Source organism: Corapipo altera, unplaced genomic scaffold (genome assembly GCF_003945725.1).
Source record: "Corapipo altera isolate COAL_440 unplaced genomic scaffold, ASM394572v1 44, whole genome shotgun sequence".
Taxonomy (NCBI): domain Eukaryota; kingdom Metazoa; phylum Chordata; class Aves; order Passeriformes; family Pipridae; genus Corapipo; species Corapipo altera.
The window spans coordinates 20,405,320-20,429,744 of record NW_020884880.1 but is presented as its reverse complement, the minus strand read 5'-3'; the positions used below and the strand labels follow the sequence as shown (position 1 = coordinate 20,429,744).

Below are 24,425 nucleotides of genomic sequence, written 5' to 3'. Positions count from 1 at the left end.
AGCCAGGAGACATTCCAAAATACCAAAGCAAATGAGAAAAAGCTGATTATGCAAAAACAGTTCTTGTTTGAATGCTCATGACATTTGCCATGTCTTAAGTCCATTTCATCACTACCCTAGTCTGACATGTTCATAGTCCTGTAACCTGTTGTGGCAGCATTGAGACTAAGCCCCCCAGAAACTGGCTGAGCAAGGTGTGTTTGGGAAAGGAAGAAGAAGCTGTTGTAAGACAAAGGACTGTAATAGCAGATCAATGATTTTGTTTTTCCATTGCTGCCACTTTCTGATGAATGTGAGTTTGTGATGTTCTCCCTCTATGGCCTGAGACTTAAGCCTAACACTACGCTTTGCTTGGAGGATGTAAAATTTTGACAGGTGGTGTGAAGCACCAAGTTAAAGCTGTAGCTTGGTTTCAGACCTATGGATGAAAGAGACATTTCCTTCATAGAATTTCCTCTACTGTAAAAAGAAGAAATGCTCTTCAGACTGGCTTTTTTCCCCTTGTATTTATTAGTCTTCATTTGCACTAAAACCTGATCTTAGAGTAGGTGTACAGAGCTGTAGCTGTCTCTGATAACTGTGTAGCCTAGAGCTGGTTTGTTTACAAGTGGTGTTACTGATGATACAAAATATCCATAGTGAGAAATATCTCTGCTATGATCTGCAATGTCTTACTTTGGGGATCATGCCTACCTGATTAACATTCAAAGGGGGGGGGGTCCCATTTTTTTTCTTATTGCCTAGGATTCTACTGAATTTGCTTTCACATCAAAATGTCTAGTCTCTAAATCTTCATCTGTAATGAATAGCTGTAAATATAGTGTAAGAGCAACACTGTGCTGCTGATATTTATTGAGCAATGCGGCACCATGGCATGACTTTTATCTTGAGGTAATTTTTTCTGTAATTTTTCTTAGCTTGAAAATATGTTACTAGAGGTCTGGGTTTTGCTTGCTTTTTCTATAGACTTTTCCCCACCTAAAGTGCTATGTTGCTGGTGTCTGTTCCTGAACTGGAGACACTGGTACCAAAAGGGATCTGTAAAGTCATCTCTCTGCCTTGGCAGTTTACTTAGCAATAATCTGTCACATAGTAGTTAAATACTACAAGCAAGTCACATATTGGTTATAGATTTAAGGCAGTTGCTAAATTGTTGCTTTCAAAACAGTTGTTGGCTAACATGCATGGTGGTAGTGTTAATCCTAGGCTCCTCATCAGGTGTTCTTTTCTTAATCCTAACAACTCATAAAGTGCTCTTTTTGTTCTTTTTTTAAGTAGTTGAGAAGCAGGTTTGGTAGTGTGTACGCTGTTCTCTGCTTCTGTTAGGTCATTTTCTTAAATGCTTTATCAGCTTCCTATAGCTTCTTAGCTTTCCTTATCACTCCTTGCTCCTCTGCCCTTCCAGGCTAGGAGGGGGAGAGGCTTTCTTGCTGCAGTGGCTGAGCAGATTGGTCTGCTGCAGTCTGGACATGCCCCCATTGATGCTTCTGGTGTCAGGTGCTGACTTTATATGTCTGCCTTTTAATTAGACTGATCCTAGAGAATGCCACTGGAGACGCATTAAATGTCTGGTTCTGCAGGAGCTCTGTGTGTGTGGCTGGATGTCTCTTACCCCTCCCATGCTCTGTCAGCAAAGTGGTTTGCTTGTTTCCCACCCTGCTTCTGATGAAATCAGCCTACCTTATTTAAACCTCCTATTTAAATTGTCTCCATTAAGGTGGCTGATTTTGCTTAAGTGGTTTAGGAATTCTTAAGAAGAGTGGTGGGAACTCTGGTAAAAGTGCTGTTAGAGGCAACTGTCTCAAATTTCTTCTTCTTTTTGCAAAGCAACCATCTCTGTACACCATAACTGGTAGTAAAACCTGTGGAAAGAAGCAACTGTCCCAGTACATCTGTCTGGGGATTGTCTCCTCCATTCTTCACCACAGTGCTTGGCAGTGGTGTTGCAAGCCTGCTCAGACACATAAAAGCTTTAGTGTTTTCCAGCTGAGCACATCCAAAAATATTTAAAGGTTCTGCACCCACTTTCAGGCTTTGTTTACAGTGCCTTGAGAATCAGTGGAGAGGATTCTCCAGGACATGTGAGGACTTGCTCAGTGGCTGGACTGTGAGCTTCTTCTCCAAAAATCTGCATTGGGCATTATATAGATTGTTAATTTTTGTTTGGCATTTAGCCCTCATTAAAATCACAGTGCTACCAGTGCTGTGTGGTTCTGAGTATGGGAAGGAATTGTGCCTTACTGCCTGCACTCTGCTTCACAATAGCAGGGAAGGGTTGTGGTCTGTTACAGCCGAGTTCTACCTTTGCACCTTCCAACCTGGAAGAGCAGTGAGTGATCTCACGCAAATCTCAGAGCTCGGCACAAGATGTTTTTGCATAATGGCTGTCACGGTAATCCTCATTCAAATTTGTGCACTAAAAATACCAAGCTTTCTACACTGAAGGGAAATATTTTTATGAAATTTTTGAAAGGTTCTGTAAAATTTTAATGAATCAAGATGCTGGTGGTGCCTTTAAGATGGAAATTCATCTCTGTTTTAGTCTATTGCTGTAAACATAAGCAGTTCTCTTGATATTAAATGTTATGCTGGTCAGAACTTAAGTGATTTTTAATGTTTATGAAATCATGATGATAATACAATGATTTTATATATAATAAAAATTTTATACAATTTTGTTCCCAGTGTTGCCTTGAATTTCCATCTAAATAATTCTGAAATGCTTAAATTCTTTTCCCTTTTAAACCTGTGATCTTTTTTAATGTATTATGCTTTCTTGTTCTAAAGAACTTTATAAAATATTTTGTAATAATTTTTAAAATAAAATATTAGTAAATAAGTGTTTCTTGTTTTGGCTTCTGTGATTTGGTGTTGCTATGTAGTTCTCCTAGAGCCAACCATAGGAAATAACATCATTCTTTGTTCCTGGTTTGGAGGAAAGAGCTCGCATTGTGTTTGCTGGTTAACTGGGGAAGAGGGTCTAACTTGCAAAGCTGGATGTTCTCACGGAGAGCTCCCAGGAGAAAAGGTCTGATAAGGTCAGTATTGCCTCTGACGTTAGGGGCCAGCCAAACTAGTTTGCAGTAGCCTTTACATACCCTGCTCTTTAGGTTACTGTGACAAGCATAATCCAAGTGCTGCTCTTTCCTATTGACTACATGGATCTGAAAAAAGCGAAGTGGCAGACTTGCTAAAGGAAGGAGCATGACCTAGCAAAAGGTGTTGAGTGCAAACAATTTATTCTGGTGTAGAAAAATGCAGGTGACCAAGTGACTTGGTTGAGGGAGAGCCGCTGGATACTTTAAATATTGTTTGGCTCATTATCCATGATAGGAGGTGAAGAAAAGGAAATAAACTTGCATGCTTTCTGGCAGGGTAGTGCTTTTTTTGTCTCATAATCCTATTTGCCTATTACCTTGTGGTCACCTGGTACACAGGAGGAGAATGCCATTTCCTTCATTGTCAGCACTGAAATTGGAATGCCACAGTATATTTTCCTTGTAAATGTTAAAGGTGACATTGTCTCTGATGAAGTTGCCAGAGATGGGTGTATCTGTAAGGATTCATAAGGGAAAAAGGTCCCTAATGCTTTTTAATTACATTTGAAAACTAAATGCAAGAAAACAATTGAGGCAAAATGTTGTATTAAAAGGGTACGTCAATGGTGGATTTACACACCATGAGAAAGTAACTCAGAAGTCCTAGATTTAATAATTCCAGTCATGACCACGCACTTTAAGTCATGGCAACTCCTTTCTCAGGCGTGTAATCCAAACTAGGTTACTGTAAATTATCAGAATAGTGCAGCAAGGCAGAATGTGGGCTGGTAGTCTGTGGCTTTTCTTTGTGAGTGCACAGGCACCACCTGGTCACTGCCGTCTGTCCATCCTTAGTTCAAGGCACGTATGTGTTTCCTTGCTTTGGGATGGGTTTCTCCTTACAGTGAGGAGCACAACTGGCCACCTGCTCTATCACAGAGCTGCCATAGTGCAGGAACCAAGCAAGGTTCACTGCTTGGCTGGTCTTTGGGTGTGACTGCTCTTCGGATTCGGAATAGCTACTCTTTGCCTGCTGAAGGAAGCACAGGGAAAGCCTGCAGTGTATTTGGAATGGTTCGTGCCATCTGCACAGGAACCTGCTGAGAAGCTGCAGGAGGGAAGTTTGCCCACAAGAGGGCAAAGATGATCCTTGATTGAAATTATTTGATCTGGAGGGCTTCACCCTCTTCCCACCTATATTTTCAGTGGAACTGAACCGCCTCGTGCCCTCTCTTGTCAGTGTGGCTATAAATTAACCGTTCATTAGAGGGATACTGTTTCCAGTCATATGCTTATTTTTCAAAATGTAGCTTGAAGGTTTTTGGTAATATAATCAGGTCAATATTGTCTCAAACAGATACTTTACCTGAGCAGTTTGAAAGGGTTTTACCTGTATTCCTTTTGGTTTGTAAGCTGTCAATAGATGTTTTTAAAAATTCAAGTTGAGCTTCAGCTGTGTGGTGATGCCCACCACCTACAGCACTGTGCTGTGGCACTGGAGATTTTTGTGGTCCATGCTGCACTGTGGTTTTCAATGAAATGTGGATCATTTGCGGGAGAAGAAAGGAGCGGGGAGTACCTGAGCATTTCCTGGACTCTTGGAAAGTTAAATGAGAGAAGCTTATTATCCAAAAATGTAAATTATGCATGTGAGAAAAAAATCAGGGCCCACAACCAGAAATGTTGGCAAACATAGCTGTAAAGCGTGCCAGACAGGACTTCTTGCAATTCTAGTCCTCTTCAGGCATCCCATTGAAACCTGCTTTGAGCAGCCCACGTGCCCTGATCACTTACTCAGTTTGTTTCTTATGACCTATTGTCTCTTGGCTAAATTATTGGTGGGAAAACAAACCAGACTTGGCTGTTTTGAAGTTGGCAAGTCCTGAGGTGAGAATCAGGGCTTCACAGGAGGTGACAGCATAAGCACATGCTTCAGTAGCATGACTCATGTGCAGCCAGAGAAGGACAGCAAATACCCAGTCAGGTGTGTGTTGCTAGATGTGCTGCATGAAAGCATGTACTATTCTGCAGTGCTAAGCTTGGGGTGTACTTCAGAGCTCTCTTTTTAGTGCTCATTTGGACTTACTGAAAGCATAATGTTGTAAGACAAAAAGCATGACAAGTTTTTTGTTACCATATGCTCTACCCTTGCTTAGAGAATGGTGCAATGCTCAAAATAATGCAAGTCTGTCTGCACTGCAGCCCTCCTTTTAACTACTTCCTTTGCACCAGCTGTCGCTCTTCCAGAAATATCAGTGCGATACAATTCTGAAATCCCCGTTCACGTTGAGCTGTAGGTAAGGAAGGGACAGTTACTTAATTGTTCTGTGGTTTCTGCGCTCCACTAACCAAAGGTGTGGAGCTGGTATCCTGGTATGAGCAGCAAGGCATCCTCAGCAAGAACAGACTCACCACTCCTATTGTCATTGTTAACACCTGTTTTCACAGTCTCTTTTGCCTGTCTGCTCTGTTTCAAGTGCTTCAGATCACTGGGTTTTGATGCTCACATCCTCTTTGATGCTTCCCATTCCTCTACCTGAAATCTGAACTAAACCTCCCTATCAGTGCAATTCATAGCAACAAGAGCTTTGGCTAAAGCTCTGCCTGCTAGTTTCTCAAAACAGCTGGGATAAAGTGGCTATAGAGGTCTGTCTATCTGAGGGGGTACAATACAGCTCTAGAAACAAGTGTCTCGTTAACGTAAGCCTGTTTTGTCCCTCACAGTCCTTTTGCTCAGAAAGGCTCATTTTATGAATGAACCAATGTTGTCCTTGACTTGATACAGTTTTTTTTCTAATTGTAAACACTTGTTTCTGGCAATTGTGCCTCTCATTGGAGGGTAACAAGGGCATAATTATTCAGCTCTCATGCATCACAAACTGCTGAGCATGAGGTATTAATGGAGTGCTTTGCTGCCACCATAGCTTAATAGCTACAGCTGCAGCATTGTGCTCTTGTTTGGCAGGGGTTCGTGAAAAAGGGGGATGCAGATCATTAAGTTTTATGTTAAAAGTGATTTACAGATGTAGAAATAACAGTAGACTGTGCTAGATGGACAAAGCACTTCTGATTTAAAAGGAGCTATTATACCAGCAGAACTGTGATTCATACTCATGGTGGGACAAAGCCACCAGCACTAGTCCACCTCATATAACCCCCAATAATCTTAATAAAAGAAAGCTGTATTAGTGTATTGTGTGTGCTGGCAGGGCTGTACTGGGGGAGGAGGGGGAATCATACCCTACCATCACAGCTGGCCTGCAGATGTAATAGAAGGAAGCTGCAAATGGATGCTTTTGGGTAGCTACAGGCTGTGAGGTGACAACAAACTCCTAGCCTTGTCCCTTCCCATCCACCCAGCAACAGTGAGATACCAGTGCTGGAATTAAAAGGTGGGTGTTGCCACAGCTCCACAGGGAAAATTGAAAGGGGGTCTCTCCTCAGCTATACCCTTACATGTTCCAGCTGAGTGGCCAAGCACCCCTGGTAGATGATGAAGAGGCACATCGAGAGAATGAATCAGAGGGAAGGGTAACTCCTGCACTCTGAATCACTGCTGCTTTAATTCACTCTTGCCCTTCTCTTTCTTCATTGAATTTGCAGGGAAGAGTGGCTGGGTATTAAGGCTAGTCCTGGGCAAAAAGGCCCAAGACACACTGTGCTTTTTCCTGTAAAAATAGGTGCAGAATGAGTGCTGTCTTCAACTTCCTAGTCTAACCTTGTATTGCTGAAGGGTTAGGTGCCTCTGAGTCTACACCTGTGGAGTTTTCTTCCTTTAGTGTCTAGAGTCTTGCTGCAGTTTCTCCTATGCCAAGAGGGCTGCCTGTCTTCTGTTGCTCTTTCTGCACAAGTGCAAACATGTAAGAAAAGAATGAGTGGTTCAGACATACTTAATTTAGCAATGACTCTACATTAGTGGCTTGAGGATATCCACCCCTGCGGGGAAGAATGCCCCACCACCCTGCTTGGCCTACCACATCATTGACACAGTTGCCAACTCCACTTCAAAAGCTGATGTAGTCTTCTTGGCCTTTCGGTAGCCCCTTCATCAGCCACAAAAAGATGCAGGTGTTTCCTTCACCACCACAGATTTCTTTTTTCTGCACATACCCACACACGCAAAGCACAGAGCACTCAGCCTGTTCCTTTTTGTCTGTGCTGTTCCCCGTTTTCCCCAGGTGCTTGGCTTGCTGCACATTTGCCTGTCTGCCTTTGCATGGTCCCAGCCTGTGGGCACACCTCTCTGGAGTCACCCATGAGAATGGCTCTGAAGGTGATGTACATGGCAGTGCCTCTGAGCACCTGGCAGGCCTGAAATCACTTCAGGGCCAGTCAGAGTAACCTGGGGGCTTTGTAGCACCGAGTGTTGGCACCTGTGCATTGCTGTGTCACTTGACACTGCTGGCAGAATTTCTTGTCACAGTTAAGAGGGCAGGACTGCTGCTCTTTTGCTAATGCTTTAGAGGTTGCATTTTATTCCTTTCAAATGATTGCTTAGTGTATTGCTGTTGTTCTAGGTCTGTAAACATCTAAAGAGCAATAAATCATATTACATGATCTTGGGCACTCTGAGTTCAACTCAGTCCAATCCAGGATTAACAAAAATGCGTTTTAATTGGAGTAAATTTATCTATATCCTAATCCTTTCTTTTGCTTCAAAAGCTCTGGCCTTCATGGCTGGCTAATGCTCTAAAGGACATACTCTGCTCAAACACACCTGAGAGTCAGTTGGCATTTACACAGTGACAAAACTGCTTTTGAAAATATTTATCTTGTGTGCCTTTCTGTAAAGCTGTAGTTCAGCAACATGCAAAGCCAAGGTGCTGCTGGAGGTGATGTTATGTTCAGGGGTTGATACAAAAACACTAACCCAAGGAAGAGCACTGTTCTGAGCTGCTCCCTCAGGAAAGGTCTGGTAGTGCTGCTACTCTGCAGTGCTCCCTTGATTTCTGGCTTCTTCATCTGCACTTTCTTTCCTAGCTCTTCCCTCATTCCTCACCACCCCAAAAGGCAGGGTTCTCCTCTGCCTCCATTTTATAATGCCTTCCTATCACACTGCTGTTCCTCACAACATGTATCAAGCAGCCACAATATCGTGCCTTTGGCTACTCAACACTGGCTTCTTAAAGCCAAGCTTTCACAGCACTAAGACAGAAAAATTGCAAAGATTTTGGTATCTAAATTCTGCCTCCATGTAAAACTGAAAGCTCGTGTTGGCAGTCACTTCACCCTTGAGGCAGGAAACTCCTGTGATGCTGTAACCTTTTTTAAAAATTTTTTTTCTTCTTTATTTTTCCTAACTTTCAGTCTTCCTACCTGTGTCAAGTGCTGCTCCTGGGCATGGCCAGACAATTTCACTTTTACTGTCAGAGCAGCTCAGACAGAGGTAGAGGTTAAAAAAGCAGACAGATTTATTTTTTTTTTTTGCCAACTGCCCCAAGGCAGAGGGACTGGTTCAAGCAGGCGATGAGAGCTTGTTTGATGCTTAATAAATTAGCAAGTCATTTACACAGTAAAACAGTGCAGATATGAGATAATAAGAGGATAAACCATCAGTTATTTAGAAATATGGCCTTTTTTTAAACTTTTATGCAAGCCCCTGGATGGTGGGAACCCAGAGTGTACTGGTCAGTCCCTAGTAATAAACTCCAGTGTGTACTTGCCATACTGGCCATGAGAAACCAGAGTGCTGACCCAGGGGACTAGCTGGGGCTGAGGGACTCTGGGCTCAGGAACAGGCAGAAAAGAAATAAACTCTGGAGTAACCAGTTGTGGGTAATCAGTGACCTCCAGAAGGGACAGACAGGAGCAGCTAACAGCACTTACTGCTCTTCCTGTTTTCCAGCTGCTGTTGTGCTGGATAAAAGTAATCATCCTTCTCCAGGAGAGGAAGATGACACGCACCAGAGTGACTTTCTGACCTGCTTCCATGTAGCAGGGTTAAACAAGCCCTGGGACCAGGGACTGAAAGCAAGGGCTGCCTGTTCCCAACAGGATGACCTCACAAGTGTGCAGCCCTGTGCATCTGCAGAGGAGCAAAAGGTAAGCCAAGGGCACGGCACTTGCACTTGCACTCCAGTCTGAAACCTGAAACAGCCCCAACAGAGGGGTTGCGTAAGAGTACCACAGAGGTTTGTGGTGAGAGCTCTTTCTTGCCACGTGGGTGTGAATCCCTGCAGGCAGAAAGAACAGGATGTGGGCCTCCCACAGACCCTTTCTCTGGTACACACCTCCCCCCATCTCACACAACCAGCAGCACATTCAGAGTCAAGCGCATCAGCAGGACCCAGCAATATGTAACTGCAGCTCTCCCTGGCTTTCGGATTGCACTCAGTCTAAAAGCAGGTCTGTACTTGGCCCCAGGCTGGAGGGATGGCCAAGGCCACTGGCCAGCACACAGCTTCAGCAGCAGCATTTTGCTTCATGCTGTCCCTAAGAACAGTGGGGCCCTGAGCAATTTTAAGTTAAACAAGGCAGAGCATGTGGCAACTTGATGCCATGTTCCACAGCCTCTATGTCAGATCTCGTGCATCCTCCTGCAGCTTTAGCAGAACATGAAAATGCCAGACACAGGCTATGAAGTGCAGACAAGCAGTAAAGAGACTTTTCTATCACTCCAGGCAGGTTTGTCCTTTAATTACTGAAACAGCCAGAAACTGTTGATATCTGACACCATTTCTATTAGTGCATAATGGACTCACATTAGTTCCTCCCCTCATGGGCTCTCTACTGATGTTAGCACCTGATCTTCCTTCTTGCCTGCTCTTTTTTTTCCTAAGTTCTTAGTTGTCTTCCCTGAGCATCACTTAACATCCCCTGCCACACACACATACACACAACCAATTAAAAGTTACTATCCTCCTGTCCTTCCAACCCCCGCACAGTGATTTGTTTCCAAACAGTGCAAAACACAACCATTTCTCAACAACAGAAAAAGTGTGCAGGCTGTCACATAACCTGCAGTGTCTTCATCCAGCACCGTGGTCCTCAAGCTTTTCAAAGCCACCCTTCCTCTTTTTAAAAAAGTTTCATTTCCCCTTCTCATTTTCCCAGTTTCTCCCTGACAAAACCACTATTCACTTTCTAACTTATCTCAAGCCCCCAGTATTCAAAAATGAGGGTTTTTATTTTCAGAGTATGAAACAGTTTGTATGATTTTTTGTTTGTACCAATTTTTTTCTCCCAACATTTACATTTTAATTTTTCAGTAAAAACCGAACCCCAAAATCTATCAGTGTTAGCTCAAAGGATACACTCCACTCATCTTGGAGCTGAAGGGGATGGATAACTTTTGTGTGGGAGAATTGGAAACCAGCACATCCAAACAAAACAGCAGGGGATGAGGCTTTTGTGGCTTCTGCCTATTGTCCTCCAGTTACAGGCCGTATTCTGACACTCCCCAGAAAGAAAGTCACTGCTGCAGTAGAGGACAGAAAAAAATGAACAGGACAACAATCTGATTTTCTACATTACCCAAATAGCTAACAGAGTTAGAGTTTATTTCTAAAACATCTGGAATCCCATATTTGACAAAGGTGCAGACAGATGGAGCTTTCAGAACCAGGCTGACACTGAGGGAAACTTGAAACCCTTTTGCTGGCAGAGCTATAGTAGAGCGGTGCCGAATTCCCTGCCAGATGGAGCTGTCATTCAAAGATGCCTGGTAGAGCTGGTGATACCAGAAAATCTGTGCTTGTCTTGGTAGACATGCTTAACAAGGAGGATTTGGGGGAAGCAAGGAAACTCTGGCAGCAGAGATGTCAGTTTTCCAGCCTGAAAGCATCCCACATTAAGAGCATATGGTGGGTCTATAGACCCAGCACTGTCATAACAGCAAACGCTGCAGGCATACCTTAGTCCTGTTGACAGGCACAAAAACCAAAATGGCACCTGTAGCTTATTTCTCTTGATCCAGTATAAACAAGTGCACTTGCAGCAAAACATGTTCTTTGGATGATCACAGAGCATAGTTCAGAAATTCTTTGGTTGTTAGACTGCATGAAATTCCATGATTTTTTTTTTTTCATTCCATATGCTGACAAGTGACAGAGTGATGTGAGAGGCTGAAAAAAAATGCTAGTGTAGTGCCAGGAGAAAGGGCATCATTCCAGAAGAAAGTGGCAACACCCTTTTCTTCAGAGCAAGTTCAGACGCCAGTCCCAATCCGTAGCAGGTGCTTCTCCCTACTACCACTGCAGCACTGAGGCCTCAGCTGCATTCACACCATCTGCAGCAGAACACTGGTTTACCACAGGATTGCCAAGTGAGGTTAAAGCTTTTAGGAATGTTTCTACTTTCTATCTGAGGTGATATCTCAGGAGGTGAAGGAAAAACAGTGCACATATCGTTCCTCCAGGGGAACAGAAGACGGGAGTATCCTTAAATATCTATCATATCAGTCCAAATTACAGTCAGAGTGCTGGTTTCCAAAAACTGTAGTTAAGTCAGTCTTGGCAGAAGGACTGGTGATCCAAGCACCCCTGTTGCAAAAAATGACACATACATATATATGTGTGTGTGTGTACCTTCTTCTGCAGATATGTTCACTCCGATGTCCTAGAATGAAGTCCCTTGTCCCATACAGCCATTTGATTGGTCCTGTGCTGGCAGGGCAAGGAAGCTACACTATCACTGATGCTGCTAACAGGGATTTCTAGCTCAGAAGAATGTTTGTTCTCGTAAGCAAGAGAGTCTTTGAGGCATGCTCAATTCAGGTTGTTAAAAATAAAAAAAACCCACCCTATTTCTGACCAAACACAAAACATCATCTGAAGGTATGGGGCAGAAAAGCAGGCCAGAGTTGGACATTGTAAAGAAATAAAAAATAGTCAATATGCAATCAGTAACATTATAACTGCCTGTTTAGTTTTATTTGAATAATCCTCTATATTAATGTTAAAGCAGTTTCAAATTGTTTGTTGCTCTGTGTTGCTGTAAATAGGGCACTTATGAAAAGGAATAGCAAGAAGAATCACAGAAGCTGTGCACCTTTAGAAGGGGGATCTGCTCAGTTATTTTCATTTACTTACTCAAAATTGTTGATACTTAAGCAGTTGGCCAATTTCTCTTGCCTAAGAGCTAAAAAAAAATTCTAAGTAAAGATACACATATTGGGATGGGAAAAAAAAAAAAAAGGTGATAACAAACAGCAATTGTGTTGACCTGCTACAAGGCACAAAAAGAATTTTCCAAGAGGACCATTAAATTACTTAGCAGTATTGATGCGGAATTTCAAAAGTACATAGCAGGCCAGAAAATGCTTTTTCCTCCAGATTGTCCCTGGTAAACTGTATAAATCCTACTTCTGCTTCACCACCATGCAGTTGTCTTGACAGAAGAAACCAATATATAAGTACAAGCTCTACTTCACAGCTAGACATGAAAGGAGAAGCACCAAGGAGGAGGAGGGGCCTGCGCTTCCCTTTTTCCTGCAAAGAATTTCCAGGTCTCCCAAGATGGGCTACAAAAAGGAAAGAGAAAGGTACCAAGAAGGAATTGTCTCAGCATTGAAGTTACATAGAACTTCATGATCATACCAGGTTGGACAAAACTGAACTGTTCTGTCTGTCCAGGCTCTGGGCAGAGTCTCCAGGAGCATGGATTCCAGCTGAGGCAGAGGAAGGGACACACCACATGTAAGAGAAAGCAGCACAATGGGCTTTCCATAAACACTGTTAGGTTCCAAAGAGAATAATTTAAGGGAAATGCACAGAAATTTTCTACAGAACAGGTCTTACTGTGAAAAGAAAAAAAAAGATACAAAACATTAAACATATATTCTTGGGTACATATTTTCCTGTATTTGGCAAGGGAAAGTTTTTAAGAATAATCTTTGATTGCTAATATCCTGTAAAAATTCATGGAGGAAATCCTCGATTTTATCATGTACTGTTGGGGCTAGGAGGGAGTGTTTGCAGTGATGTATTCAGGTTGCAGTTCATAATTTTTTATGCTGACTGAGCTGATATTAGAAAAAGTCCATAGTTCTGATAGAAAGAGGTAACAAAGACTTGGGTCCATGTATCCAGGCACAAATTAGTTTATGACAGTTCCTTTAACAAATCATCCTTGGAAGTTAAGGATCAGGTAGGAATTTGCAGGACTTCCCTTGTGTAAACAGATGGAGAAAATCAGAAGCAATTTTTCTATCCCTCTGAAAGGAGAACCAAACGACTGTCCAAATGAGTTTTAAATGCACTTATTGCAAATAGCTGGACATGACCACAGCCCAGCTTGTGAGACAAAAGTTGTCTTTCTCCAAAACAAGCAGGCTCTCCATTATAAACTTCTTTGGGTGGGGAGAAGGGAGGGGAGCAAAAATACTTTGGTTCACAACATTGTTTTGCATAGGCATTCAAGTAGATCTTCCAAAGCTACCAGCTGTCCAGGCTAGTAACATAACACCCATGCCCCCTCCTCGGTAGTGGACGCTCCTCTTTGGTATCCTATTTTGTAAGGCAGACATCTTGCACAGATGATGGAGTCACACAGATGCATCTTTGAAAAGGAACAAACAAATTAATCTAGTTTATTAAGGAACACACTGGAAACCTTCTTTTGGTAGGCGGTAGGGGAGGGAGAAAAGAAAGTGTTGATAGATTCAGTATTTGCAAGAAGCAAGTTATTTTGCTCTTGTAGTTATTTGTTTACAGCTCTCAGTAGCTGTGATACCTCTGTGTTGACAAAAAATATGGAGTTACTGGTTCATGAGTAATTTTGAGTAACAACAACCAAGACATTAATAAATCCTTTCAGGTAGACACAGCCCTCTGGCAGAAAATATAAATATTCATTTTGGGAAGCATTCTGGCAGTTACTAAGCACGATACTTACTTGTTGACTGCGTGATGCACGAAACCTTGTAGGACGACCACATGCTTAAAATACAAAGTATTGTAGCTAGGAACCCGAAAGTCTGGATGGGAAAACAAATAAACCACAAATATTTACAGAGCATTAGATGACACATATTCCATGCATGTATGAACACTTTTGTATATTCAGCTACATATTTTATGAGATTAACAGACCCCAAAAAAGTGATTTTTTTTACTCCATTCTGCCAAAATACTAAAAAAATAAAATTTCCTGTAGTATAATAGCAAGTTTTGTCTTGTGAAAACAACAACTGACAGACAGACTAAGAGTCATATACAAAGAGGGAGAAAAAGTTGGACAGCAGCATGGAGTCTCACCTTCTAAACTTCTCACTAGGATTCTGCAACAAAGAAAAGACTGTTTCTAGCACCTTTGAGTACTGTTCTTTTACTGCCCCATTCAAACAAGTCTTTCCCTGCTGCCTGCCAAATAAACAAGTCAGGTTAAGTATTCTAGTCTGTTTGCATCATCCAGACTAAGTTTCTGAAAGCAATTCATTATTCTGGAGGAGTTGTATTTCTGGTCCTGCTGCTGTGAAAATACTGTCACCCACACTCATAAGTCATGCCTCTCTCTACAAAGCCCTCCAGCCAACACAGGCAGAAAGCATCTTCCAGTAAGTTAGTGCAGAGCCTCAGTGGGTTTCAGCTCAGGAGAAACTATCTTGAAGAGGTCTCTGTTCAGGAGCAGGAGGCAATCAAAACCCAAAGACTGAGATGAAATTCTGTAGGTAAGTTCCAGGTGCTACAACAGCCTTTTGTCAAAACTTATTTGTCTTAATTCTTCCCCTAAACACATTAGTTCCTGTGAGTTAAAGCAGAAGCCTTTGGTTTCAACACTCTGACAGGACAAATACCCACTTTTAGTGGTGAGTCTGGAGTCTCACAACAAAATATTTTTATTGGCACCTGTTACAGAACATTCACTGAAATGAGTAAGAAGGTAGTTCACCCAATCAAGACACAAGCAAGGCAAGTCTGTAAGAAAATAAAAGTACAAGTAACAGATTTCCAATGCCCTACTATATATATATATATACTGCAATTTTAAAAATGTCAAGACTAATAAACACAGTCTTACCGCTCCAGCCACAAGTCCAGTCACATTGTAACTCTTGGCTGCTGCTATAATCGATCCAATGAGAAGCAGAATTGTACCAATTAAGTAGTGAAGGAACTCCTGTAAAGACAAACACAGCCTGCATCAGAAGGGAAACTTAGCAGGAAAGCATTTTGATATGCCTCAGAAAGAAATTAAGTTGGCAGAAGTGACTCAAACCCAGAGGACAAAACACTAGTAAAAAAAGGCAAAAGAAAAAAAAGGCAAAACGATATTAAAAAAAACCCTAACAACCCACCTTGTGAGTGGATTTTGTGCCAAACCTCAGTTTCTGTTCAAAAAGGGGGAGAGGGACAATCTTCAGATCTACTAATGTCACTGGAATAAGGTTTACTTACTGGGTATGGATGCAATCCTTTCAATTCAATATAGTTCATTACTGAGGATGAAACATGTCTCTATTGCATCAAGTATTGCACTGCACTAAAGGGATGGTTCTGGAGGAAGGAAGAAGCCTTAAAGACACATTTCTCTAGCCTATATGAGATGCCATAAGTGGAAAACCAAATGCTCCTACTTCTGATAATCTTAAAAAGTAAGCAGTGAATCTAATGCTGGCTTTACTAATGACTTAGGTCAACCAAGACTCGAAACAGGAGGGAAGCCACGAAAAGCACAACTGCAGTAAAACATGATGGCACGGGCTTTTCCGGGACAGCACCAAGGCACCACATTTAAGATCTTCTCCGGTGTGATGAGTATCAGTCTGGGAGTCAATTTTACCTTGTTACAAGCAGGGGTTATCTGTGGATTGATTCTGAATCCTCACAAAGCTTATGGCAACCAATATGTGTGTTTGCACATGAACATGGGTTGTTTCTTGTCCATGGCTGGGGTGGGCAGGGGCATATCTGCTTACTGTATCCGCATGAACCAAGGGAACGTCATGTATAAGGGAGAGGAGAGATTCTATCTCAAACCACAAGATAGAATATAGTCCCAAAATTGTTCAAGGAAAGCCCAGACGATAAACAGTCTATCATACCAGTGTCCCTCTGCTCAGGTGTTTTATAAAGAGCTGAGAAGGATTTTTGCCATAAAGTAGAGAGACCGCAACTTGCTTTCCTCATTCATAACCTTGTTTCAGTTAATCAAGATCCCAACCCTTGCATTTTCTAGAATAAATTATTTCCATAAGGACCCTTTCTCTGACTAGTCCATGAAGCAGCAGGCAAATTAGACACACCATTGCCTCCTTAGAGGCAGCAAATAAAGCAGTGTACAGGCCACTACTTTAGAGGAATTCAAGGGATGGGCAGAGGTTCAATGGAATCATCAAAGGCTAAATTAGGTGGAGAACCAACACCTGGCAGGGCTGAGACAGTGCCCCTCTGGAGAAATACTTCCAAGCTTTAAAAGGTGTCAGCGCTGAACCACCTCTTGAACCACTGCAACTTTACTGACTACAAATCACACCCATGACTGCAATGTAGAAATCATGCCAGGAAACTCATCTGAGTGCTACCTGTAGTTTCCCGAAGTCTCTTATATGTCTTCCTATTCTGTTCTAAAGATACTTAAATATGAGACTGATAAGAAGTTGTTTGTTTTGTAAAAGAGCAGCAGTGTTCAAGCATCACATCCCATAAAGCTATCTGAAGCTGAGCAGCCACAAACTTCAGTGCCTTAAACTCACTAGTGGCTCTGGAACATAGAGGAACGATTAAGCACAAAACAAAAAAAAACAAGCAGCCTATGCAGAGGCCAAAATGGCATAGACCTGTTACAGCAATGCACACAATAAATGCTGCTTTACAAAACTGTCATTTATTAGCTTACTTCAGTCCTTTATTTTAATACCTACATCTGTATTATTTCTAGATAAATAAGTACCTTTAGAGACAGATAGTGGTGACATACATTTAAAAAGAAAAAAGCCTACCCATGTTCTTCAGCTAAAAAGAAAAAGAAAGAAAGTTGTATTTTTCTCTCTGGTTAGAAGTGGATGGATGGACAGACTGTTATCTTAGATCCATACAATACTTACATAATTTCCATTAAATGCCATCCAACCAGTCTTGGATTTCAAAATCCCTCTACATCTCTCCAGTTTGCTTTCCCCATTCCTTTTTTCCTTCCTCTGTGGAACTAACATGTCACTATGTGTAAGGGAGGTATGTTCTAAGAGGTTATTAGAATCCATCATTCCATACTAGGATGCAGAACTCTTTATTAGGTGACCTGACCCAGAGCTACTGAAAAAGTTCAGGTCTCACATTTTCTATGCTGCTTGTTAGTTCTCCACTAGGATATGAGAGATGGATGTGTACAGGAAATGTGGGAATGAAGCAGAACATCCTGCCGGATATCCCAGAAAAGGCCAGGCTATGGCAATCAGGCTGAGGCTCCTATTTCTTGCTATTGTTTAAGTTACCTAAAACTGTACCAAAAAGAGACACATTTGACTTAAATAGCACTCACAGACTTTATTTTGGGACAGGATGTAGTGCACGAATTCTAATGCTACGATTTAGCATTAGATTTAGCATTAGCAATCCCTTAGCTGCTTTAAATGACCTGAGCTAGGACTCATCTGCTGAAGGCTTGATAATCAGTAGCTTCTTTGCAACTGTCTCAGAATAACACTATTGACTTCCCTGGAGTAAATCTGGATTTATATGTGTCTGAAGGAGGGCAGGATCAGATCCAAATCAGCCAAAAAAACCTTACAATTAGAGCATCTGCTGAACTGAATACTAATAACAGAAGGATCTGCCTACAAGGTAACAAAGAATCAAGTGAAAGACAGCCTATCATTGTGAAATAGCACAAGAAAAAGGACTAAGAAATTGAGATGTGAACCCCCAAGAGAGGCAAGGAAACCAGGTGATGTAATAGGCTTACCGCAAGTGGCCAGCTCACACAGTTGAGCTTCCTGTAGATCCTGAAGATGTGGGTAACGTAGAAGAACAAAATCATAACCAAATCGCACATGGTGACAATCTGAAAGAAGCTGTATGCACTGTAATCTGTCCATGGAGAATGATTTACACTGATGAATCCAATCAGCAGTGAGATCTGGAAGACAAAACGTGCATTAAAGATTTTTACAGTGGTGCTCAGAGGGTTGTGGAGATGATTTTAAGCAGAACAAAATGGCACTTAGAAACATAAGACAAATATCTAATGTAAATTGGATGGTCCCAACAAAATGGAGGACAAAGTAATGAGCATGATAACGATGTTTTATAATTTGCTGACAAATGAGGTGAAGCAACCATCAAGAGTGGGGAAAGGGCCAACTGCCAGAAGAAATGCAGCAGTTTCAGCCTGAAGAACCCAATCTGAAGAAGTCTCTATGTACAACAGAAGAGGTCTCAAATGGAGAAAAAGAACTGAATGCCTGGAGATGCACCAGCGACTGAAGCATCTAAACCCCACGGTCTTTCAGAAGGAAATAATTGAAAGCTGTAAAAATTGAGCTGTCCATGAGCAGATGCACCTTTACTTTCATTTAGTGACACTTCTCACATGCAAAAGCAGATGACCTGGCTGCAACTGAGCTAAACAGTTTTACTCTTCCTTTTCTACCACCTACAGAGCAGGAGTATTAGAGGATTATAAGGCAGCATCACAGCAAATAATACAAACATTTTGGGGAATTGATTAATTCACCCCACTCCCAAAGCTTTAATATGTTAACACTGCCACATAAAAGTATAAAGCTTCTGTACAACTTCCGTCAGCTGTACGCTTGCAAAGGACAAAAGCTATTTCATTTTTTTTTAAATATGAAACTACTTGTCTAGTTTACTAATCTTGCTGCTTCCACCAGCCTGGCTAACCTGGGTGATCAAAATAAATCTACTAAAAATAAATATACTAAAATATTTTCTTATTACAGACTTTGTCAATGCATGCTTTCAGCCACTGTAATTTTTAGCTCATCTAGAGTCAATCAGAAGAAGTAATGATTCACATGTTAAGTGTTTCTCCTAGACATTCAAAAGCTATCTGAGGAAGCCAGAACCTTAAGATTACATCATCCTTTCCTGCACACTCATCTTCCAAACTCCTAACCAACTGCATTCATTATCAGAATAATTTCCTTAAGATTAAAAGAGACAAAAAAACCCCAAACCCAACAAACCAACACCCAAACAATATAGCTTAGATTATCCCTGCTGTAGTGTTAACTAAGTTTCACCTGCTCAGTTCTAAGTGGACAGGCTAAATATATGCATACATGAGGGCAACCAAAAGCTATATACACACAAAAGAACTTCACAAGAACTTGTCACCTTGACCAAACTCCATCCAAACAGCCACATCAATGTCTTGACAGTGAACCACCTTGAAAAGCTGGCTTCAAAGAGAAAAGTCAATGCTCCAGATTCTTTCCCATACAAGTGGCTAAGCTATTGCCAGACCTAGTCAAGCTCCATTATTTTTACTGTGTTTGTCCAAGTAGTTGATATTAACATTGTAAGTGATGCTCAGTCCAAGACAGTCATGGGATTCTGCACTACAGTGAGCCTACATCTCCTCTCACCTTTGGAAGTGACATAGGACTTGGAGATGCAGGGTTAGATCATACTTTGTGCTTCTCAAGGATGGAGGTCACAGGTGTCTTTGAATATGCATGATAATGCTCAGTCCCTCTCTCCCCAGATGTGTTCCTGCCCTCTGGTTTGGGAGTGTAACATCAGAGCAGCATCCTGCACGTTCAGTGCTCCTATCTGTACGACACCTCACCTTTGGGTCTCACTGCCTCACCACTGGGGAATCCTAAATGCACAAAGTCTTGCACCTTCTGCATGGCAGAGCTTTCTGATATGCTACATTACTTAGAAGACAACAAAGCAGTGCTCTCCACAATTCAGCATTTAAAGAACTCTGGCCCAGTTCTTCAATTCTGAAGTAATTTGGATGCAGTTTTGTCCAATCTGTGTCTACATATAGCAGGTCTACATTAAGCAGTGGTTTCATGAGGGACCAGGGCACCTGTCATCTTCTCCTTCCCACCCTGATTTCTTTCCCTGTTAATGTACTGGCTCCTCCATTCATCTGTGCTGAGCCATCTTAGTGTACAAAGCTAGCAGAAAAGTGAATTACTGAAAAATGGCTTTACTCTGACTCAGCCATCACACAAGGCAGGGTCAGGTGAGCAAGGAAGTGTGAGGGAGAAGTTAGGTCTTCCACAGAAAAGATAGGAAGGTCTGAGCAGGCAGGATGGCAGTAGGGAGTACCATGCTGGCTCAGGCTGCCACAGACCATCCATCTCAGTCTCTTGAATCTTAATGTTAGTTAAGAAGAGTTGTCTGACTTAGCCATTGAATAACTTGAACAATCAGAAGGAGATCATTTGCCCTATAATGTAGGAGAACACTTGAAGTGATGCAAGACACAGCTATTATTTTCATAATTTAAAACTGAATTTAATGAAATTTCATTCTATAGGAAGACTCAACAAGAAGTCACAGCAAGCACTGAGTCTTGCTCTTGGATAAAGGTGGGATGAGGACAGTACTTCCCTAATCACCAAAGGCTAGAAAGGGTCTCCCTTATTCAGGTGTCTTCAGTTCCCAGTTTCAATTACACCGTACAAATCAAGAAAGAAGCGTTAATTCACAGAAATATTAAATCTGCCTAGTGGCTCTTTTCATGCATGAACAACTAACTAGCAAATTTTTTTACGGTGTACAAAGGATAAGGTGGGCAGGATCCTTGAAGTACAACCATCATCCAAATAATTAAAACCACTGGAAAAAAACCCACTTTAAACTAGATCCAGTTCTTTCTATTTCATGGAAGCATAAAAGTATTTTTCTTTTCAGTTAAAAGGTATAAAAAGCTGAGAAGAAGCATAAAGAAGAATGTGAGCCGTCCAAGAACAGAAAATTCATCCGAGGTGTTATATTCCTCAGAAATAGGAAAATACAAGGTACCAACCATTCAGTGAAGAATCTGCTCAGCTCCTAAAGACGGAGTAGAACTGTGGATTTCAAGACTACTTCACAATTAAAACAACTCCAAAACCAATTAGCAAAGATTCTTCCTTCTTTGATTTTAGATGTGGCTCAGCACACAGGTAGGAAGAAACCATGGCAAGAGGTATTTCTTTCAATGTTTATTTTCTTAGCATAAATTTTGCAACATGAGATTTACCTGCAATTTCTAAAGAGAGTCATCTGATCAGGGGCACATAATTCTGTTTCACAGGACAGGTGCAAAGGGGACCCTATAAACAACTTTATAAAAGTTGTCTGCCACACTATTATTGCCAGCCTGCATGGCTGGCAGGTACAGTCAGAGTTTAAAACTCACATGCTGAAAAAGAATGCTAACAAATATAGAGCCACATAATATCATTTGTCCTTTAAAAGTGACAAACACTGAACTTCCTTCACCAGATATTGGTTTATCATGATATATACCGGGTGATGACTGTATTTTTTCCCCCTCTGGGATTCCTGTTTCCAGAGGTTAGAATGATAAAATGATTAATATGTAACTGTCTGGGATACAGTTCAACATAGATCTTAGAAGTCAGTTTGTGACACAGAGAGAGAGAGAAACGAATGGCAAAGCACTAAAGTGATCAAATATTACGACTGCTCTTTATGCATCTGTGCTCAGGGGACGAGGTTAATACAGCTCGAAAATAAAAACTGGGGGCACAAAAAAAGCCAGGGCACTGCTATTTCCCTTTCAATATAGCATTTCACAGACTGTGAGAGCAACACACATGTAACAAACAGCCAGCAAGGCAGTGTGACCAGAAGTACAGGTCAAATGATGGTCAGTCTCATTAGAAGATTTCAATGTGCTCCACAATATATATCCAGGCTCCAGACCTGCATTACAAAAGGGGTGAGGGACACATTGCAGGACAACACTATTTCAGTGCTTTCTGGTTTCAGAGAAGCAAAACAAAGAACATACACATCAATCAACTCCAAGGAGGGATTTTTGGATTTAAATAAAGTTCTGTATTTACTCTGTTTCATAGAAGTTGACTGGCTTAAATTAATCCACTTCTTGACTTTACTTTGGACCAGATTTTTGAAGTCATGAAGCGTGTTTAGAGACACTGGTATATATCAGGAACTATCTCACAGCTAAAGGCAGTCAGGCAATTGCCAGGAGGCACTCAATGCCTTACCAGATAGAAAAGACATAAAATCTGCAAGACTCTTACAGAGTAAATCTGCATTCTCTTCTCTATTTTGAGCTGGAGATGAGGTAACCACATCCTCTGCAACATTCCTGTAGAAAATTTTGGCTCTTGAATGACACTGAATGTTCCCAAGCCTAAATTCCATTCTGATTTGAAGTTAACTCAGCTCTACCAAAGAATGAAACATAATTTGTTCTTTCCTGATATGGTCTTCTTCCTAAAGCTGCCCAAGATGCTGCTGGCCACCTTCGCCACCAAAGCACATTGTTGGCTCATGGTCAGCTTCTAGTCTCCCAAGATTCCACGGTCTTCCCTGCAGAAACGCTTTCCAGTCAGATGGCCTGCACTCTGTCTGGTGCAGAGGGGCTTATCCTCAGATATCCTTGGATACAGGACTTGGCATTTCTCTGTGCTGAACTTGATGAGATTCCCATCTGTCCAGACTGTCAGGGTCCCTCTCCATGACAGCATAACCCTCTGGCTCATCAGCCACTCCTCACAGTTTTTTTTATCACCTACAAATTTTCCAGGAGTGCACTCTGATCCATCATCCAGGTCATTAATGAAGATGTGAAACAGTACCAGCTGCAGCATTGACCCCTGGGGTGCACCATTAGTTACTGGCCTCAAAGGACTTTGTACCATGACCTTCTGCAACACTCTGCCATTCAGACACTTTTTAATCCATCTCACTGCCCCCTTCTCTAATCCATACCCTGTCAGCTTGTCTGTGAGGATGTTATGGGAGACCATAGCCTTACTAAGATTGAGGTAAACAACACCCATCACTCTTCCCTTGCCTACCAGGCTAGTCACCTCACTACAAAAGGCAGTAAGGCTGGTCAAGCATGATTTCCCCTTTGTAAATCCACGCTGACTGCTCCTAATCACCTTCTTGTCCTTCATGTGTTTGGAAATCCTTTCCAGGAGGATTTTCTTCATCATCTCCCAGGGGCTGAGGTGAAGATGACCAATTTGTAATTCCCTGAATCCTCCTTCCTTTTCATAGACATTACATCAGTCTGTTCAGAATGGCACACTTTCCTTCTGTACTTCTCAGGCTAAAGAGGAGAGGGAAGGACTGGACAAGAGTGATAAATTCTCTTTCCCTGTGCTATAAAATGCTACTTGAAGTGTTCCCTGGAAATGCTGTTTCTTTTTTAAAAATCAGCTGCTTTTCTCCTTATTTCTTCTTGTCCCTGACAAAGAATGAGCATCTGAAGTCCATTGATCACTATTACACTCAGTAAAAACCAAGGAAAATGTGTATCAAGACTTCAAGGAAGTAAATCTTCCACTTCAGGAAAATTCAACACCTTCTTAAGGAAAGGACAAGAATCACACCTTTGTATTAAGAAGAGATTATATATGGCAAGAAGATCCAACTTCCAATGACTCCTAAGGCAAATGCATACTGGAGAAAAGGCCCATAGTATTAGGCCCAGATACTGTTGTTCTTCTCATTTCAGATGGTTTGAGTTCCATCTAACTCCCTGTGCTCACTCTTTGCTGGCTATAGTCCTGCAGATACAATTAGGTTACAGAGAAAGCTCAGCTCCAAACATCCTAGCTTCCCAGGAGTGGGCTGGCCACGATGGTGGGACTCAGAGCAAGCCAGAAACACAACCCTCAGCCTCTCTGGTGGCTAGATCTTCCCACAGTTTCCATTCCTGTCATCAGCCACAGAGGTCACAGTGAAACTGCCCAAGAGCTGCCTTCATCTCCAGACTAATGGGCTTTGCTTCCCTTCACTAACACTGGATCCTGCTGGAATGCACAGCAAAGATGGAAAAGCTGGGGTGGGCCAAACCTGCAAGTTCAAAGAAGCCTAATAGAGAATCACCTGCTGTAAGGAAGGGGCAGAGGTGCATGCCCACCAGTCAAGAGATTACAGGTACAATTTTCCTTGCTAGTGCCCTGCAGGTAACAAAGGAAAGGATTTGTTTTGCTCTCCATGTTACCTACAGTCCAGCTGGCACCACTAAGCTTTTTCTGCTCATGTGGTAGAAGACTGTAGTTTATCTGAGCACAGAACAGTTTTATAACCCAGGAATCAATCTGTGCAAGTGCTTTGTATGATCTTTTTCTACTGTCCTGCTCTAATGGATGTCATAAATAAAGCTCTGACTTTACTACCAATACTTAATTCTTTTGTAATGTTTGGAGAGAACTAAATTTTCCTCAGATGCAGCTACCTGCACAAACATAAATCCAGCATGATCTCCAATACTGACAGGAACCTACTCTAAAGGAAAGCCTAATGTTCTGAG

General features: G+C 41.8%; 1 protein-coding gene and 1 long non-coding RNA gene across 3 annotated transcripts in view; one reads left to right on the top strand and one right to left on the bottom strand.

The window, feature by feature from the left end:
- The first annotated feature begins 8,889 nt into the window (after positions 1–8,889).
- Positions 8,890–20,859, top strand: LOC113945338. The gene is made up of 3 exons (XR_003527050.1): positions 8,890–9,080; positions 20,436–20,487; positions 20,813–20,859. It is a non-coding gene; the product is annotated as an uncharacterized LOC113945338 (long non-coding RNA).
- The window catches only part of CMTM7 (CKLF like MARVEL transmembrane domain containing 7), a 27,837-nt gene continuing 13,907 nt past the window's right edge, over positions 10,496–24,425 (bottom strand). Inside the window, exons 2-5 of one of the 2 annotated variants that reach the window (XM_027639391.1) lie at positions 17,880–18,053; positions 14,997–15,095; positions 13,872–13,953; positions 10,496–13,535 (exon numbers count right to left, since the gene is read on the bottom strand). In XM_027639391.1, the coding sequence (XP_027495192.1) occupies positions 13,522–13,535; positions 13,872–13,953; positions 14,997–15,095; positions 17,880–18,053 (369 nt within the window). In that variant the 3' untranslated portion in view covers positions 10,496–13,521. Of the gene's footprint in view, positions 13,536–13,871; positions 13,954–14,017; positions 14,339–14,996; positions 15,096–17,879; positions 18,054–24,425 lie in introns of those variants that run through there. The other variant, XM_027639392.1, reaches the window with a different exon arrangement.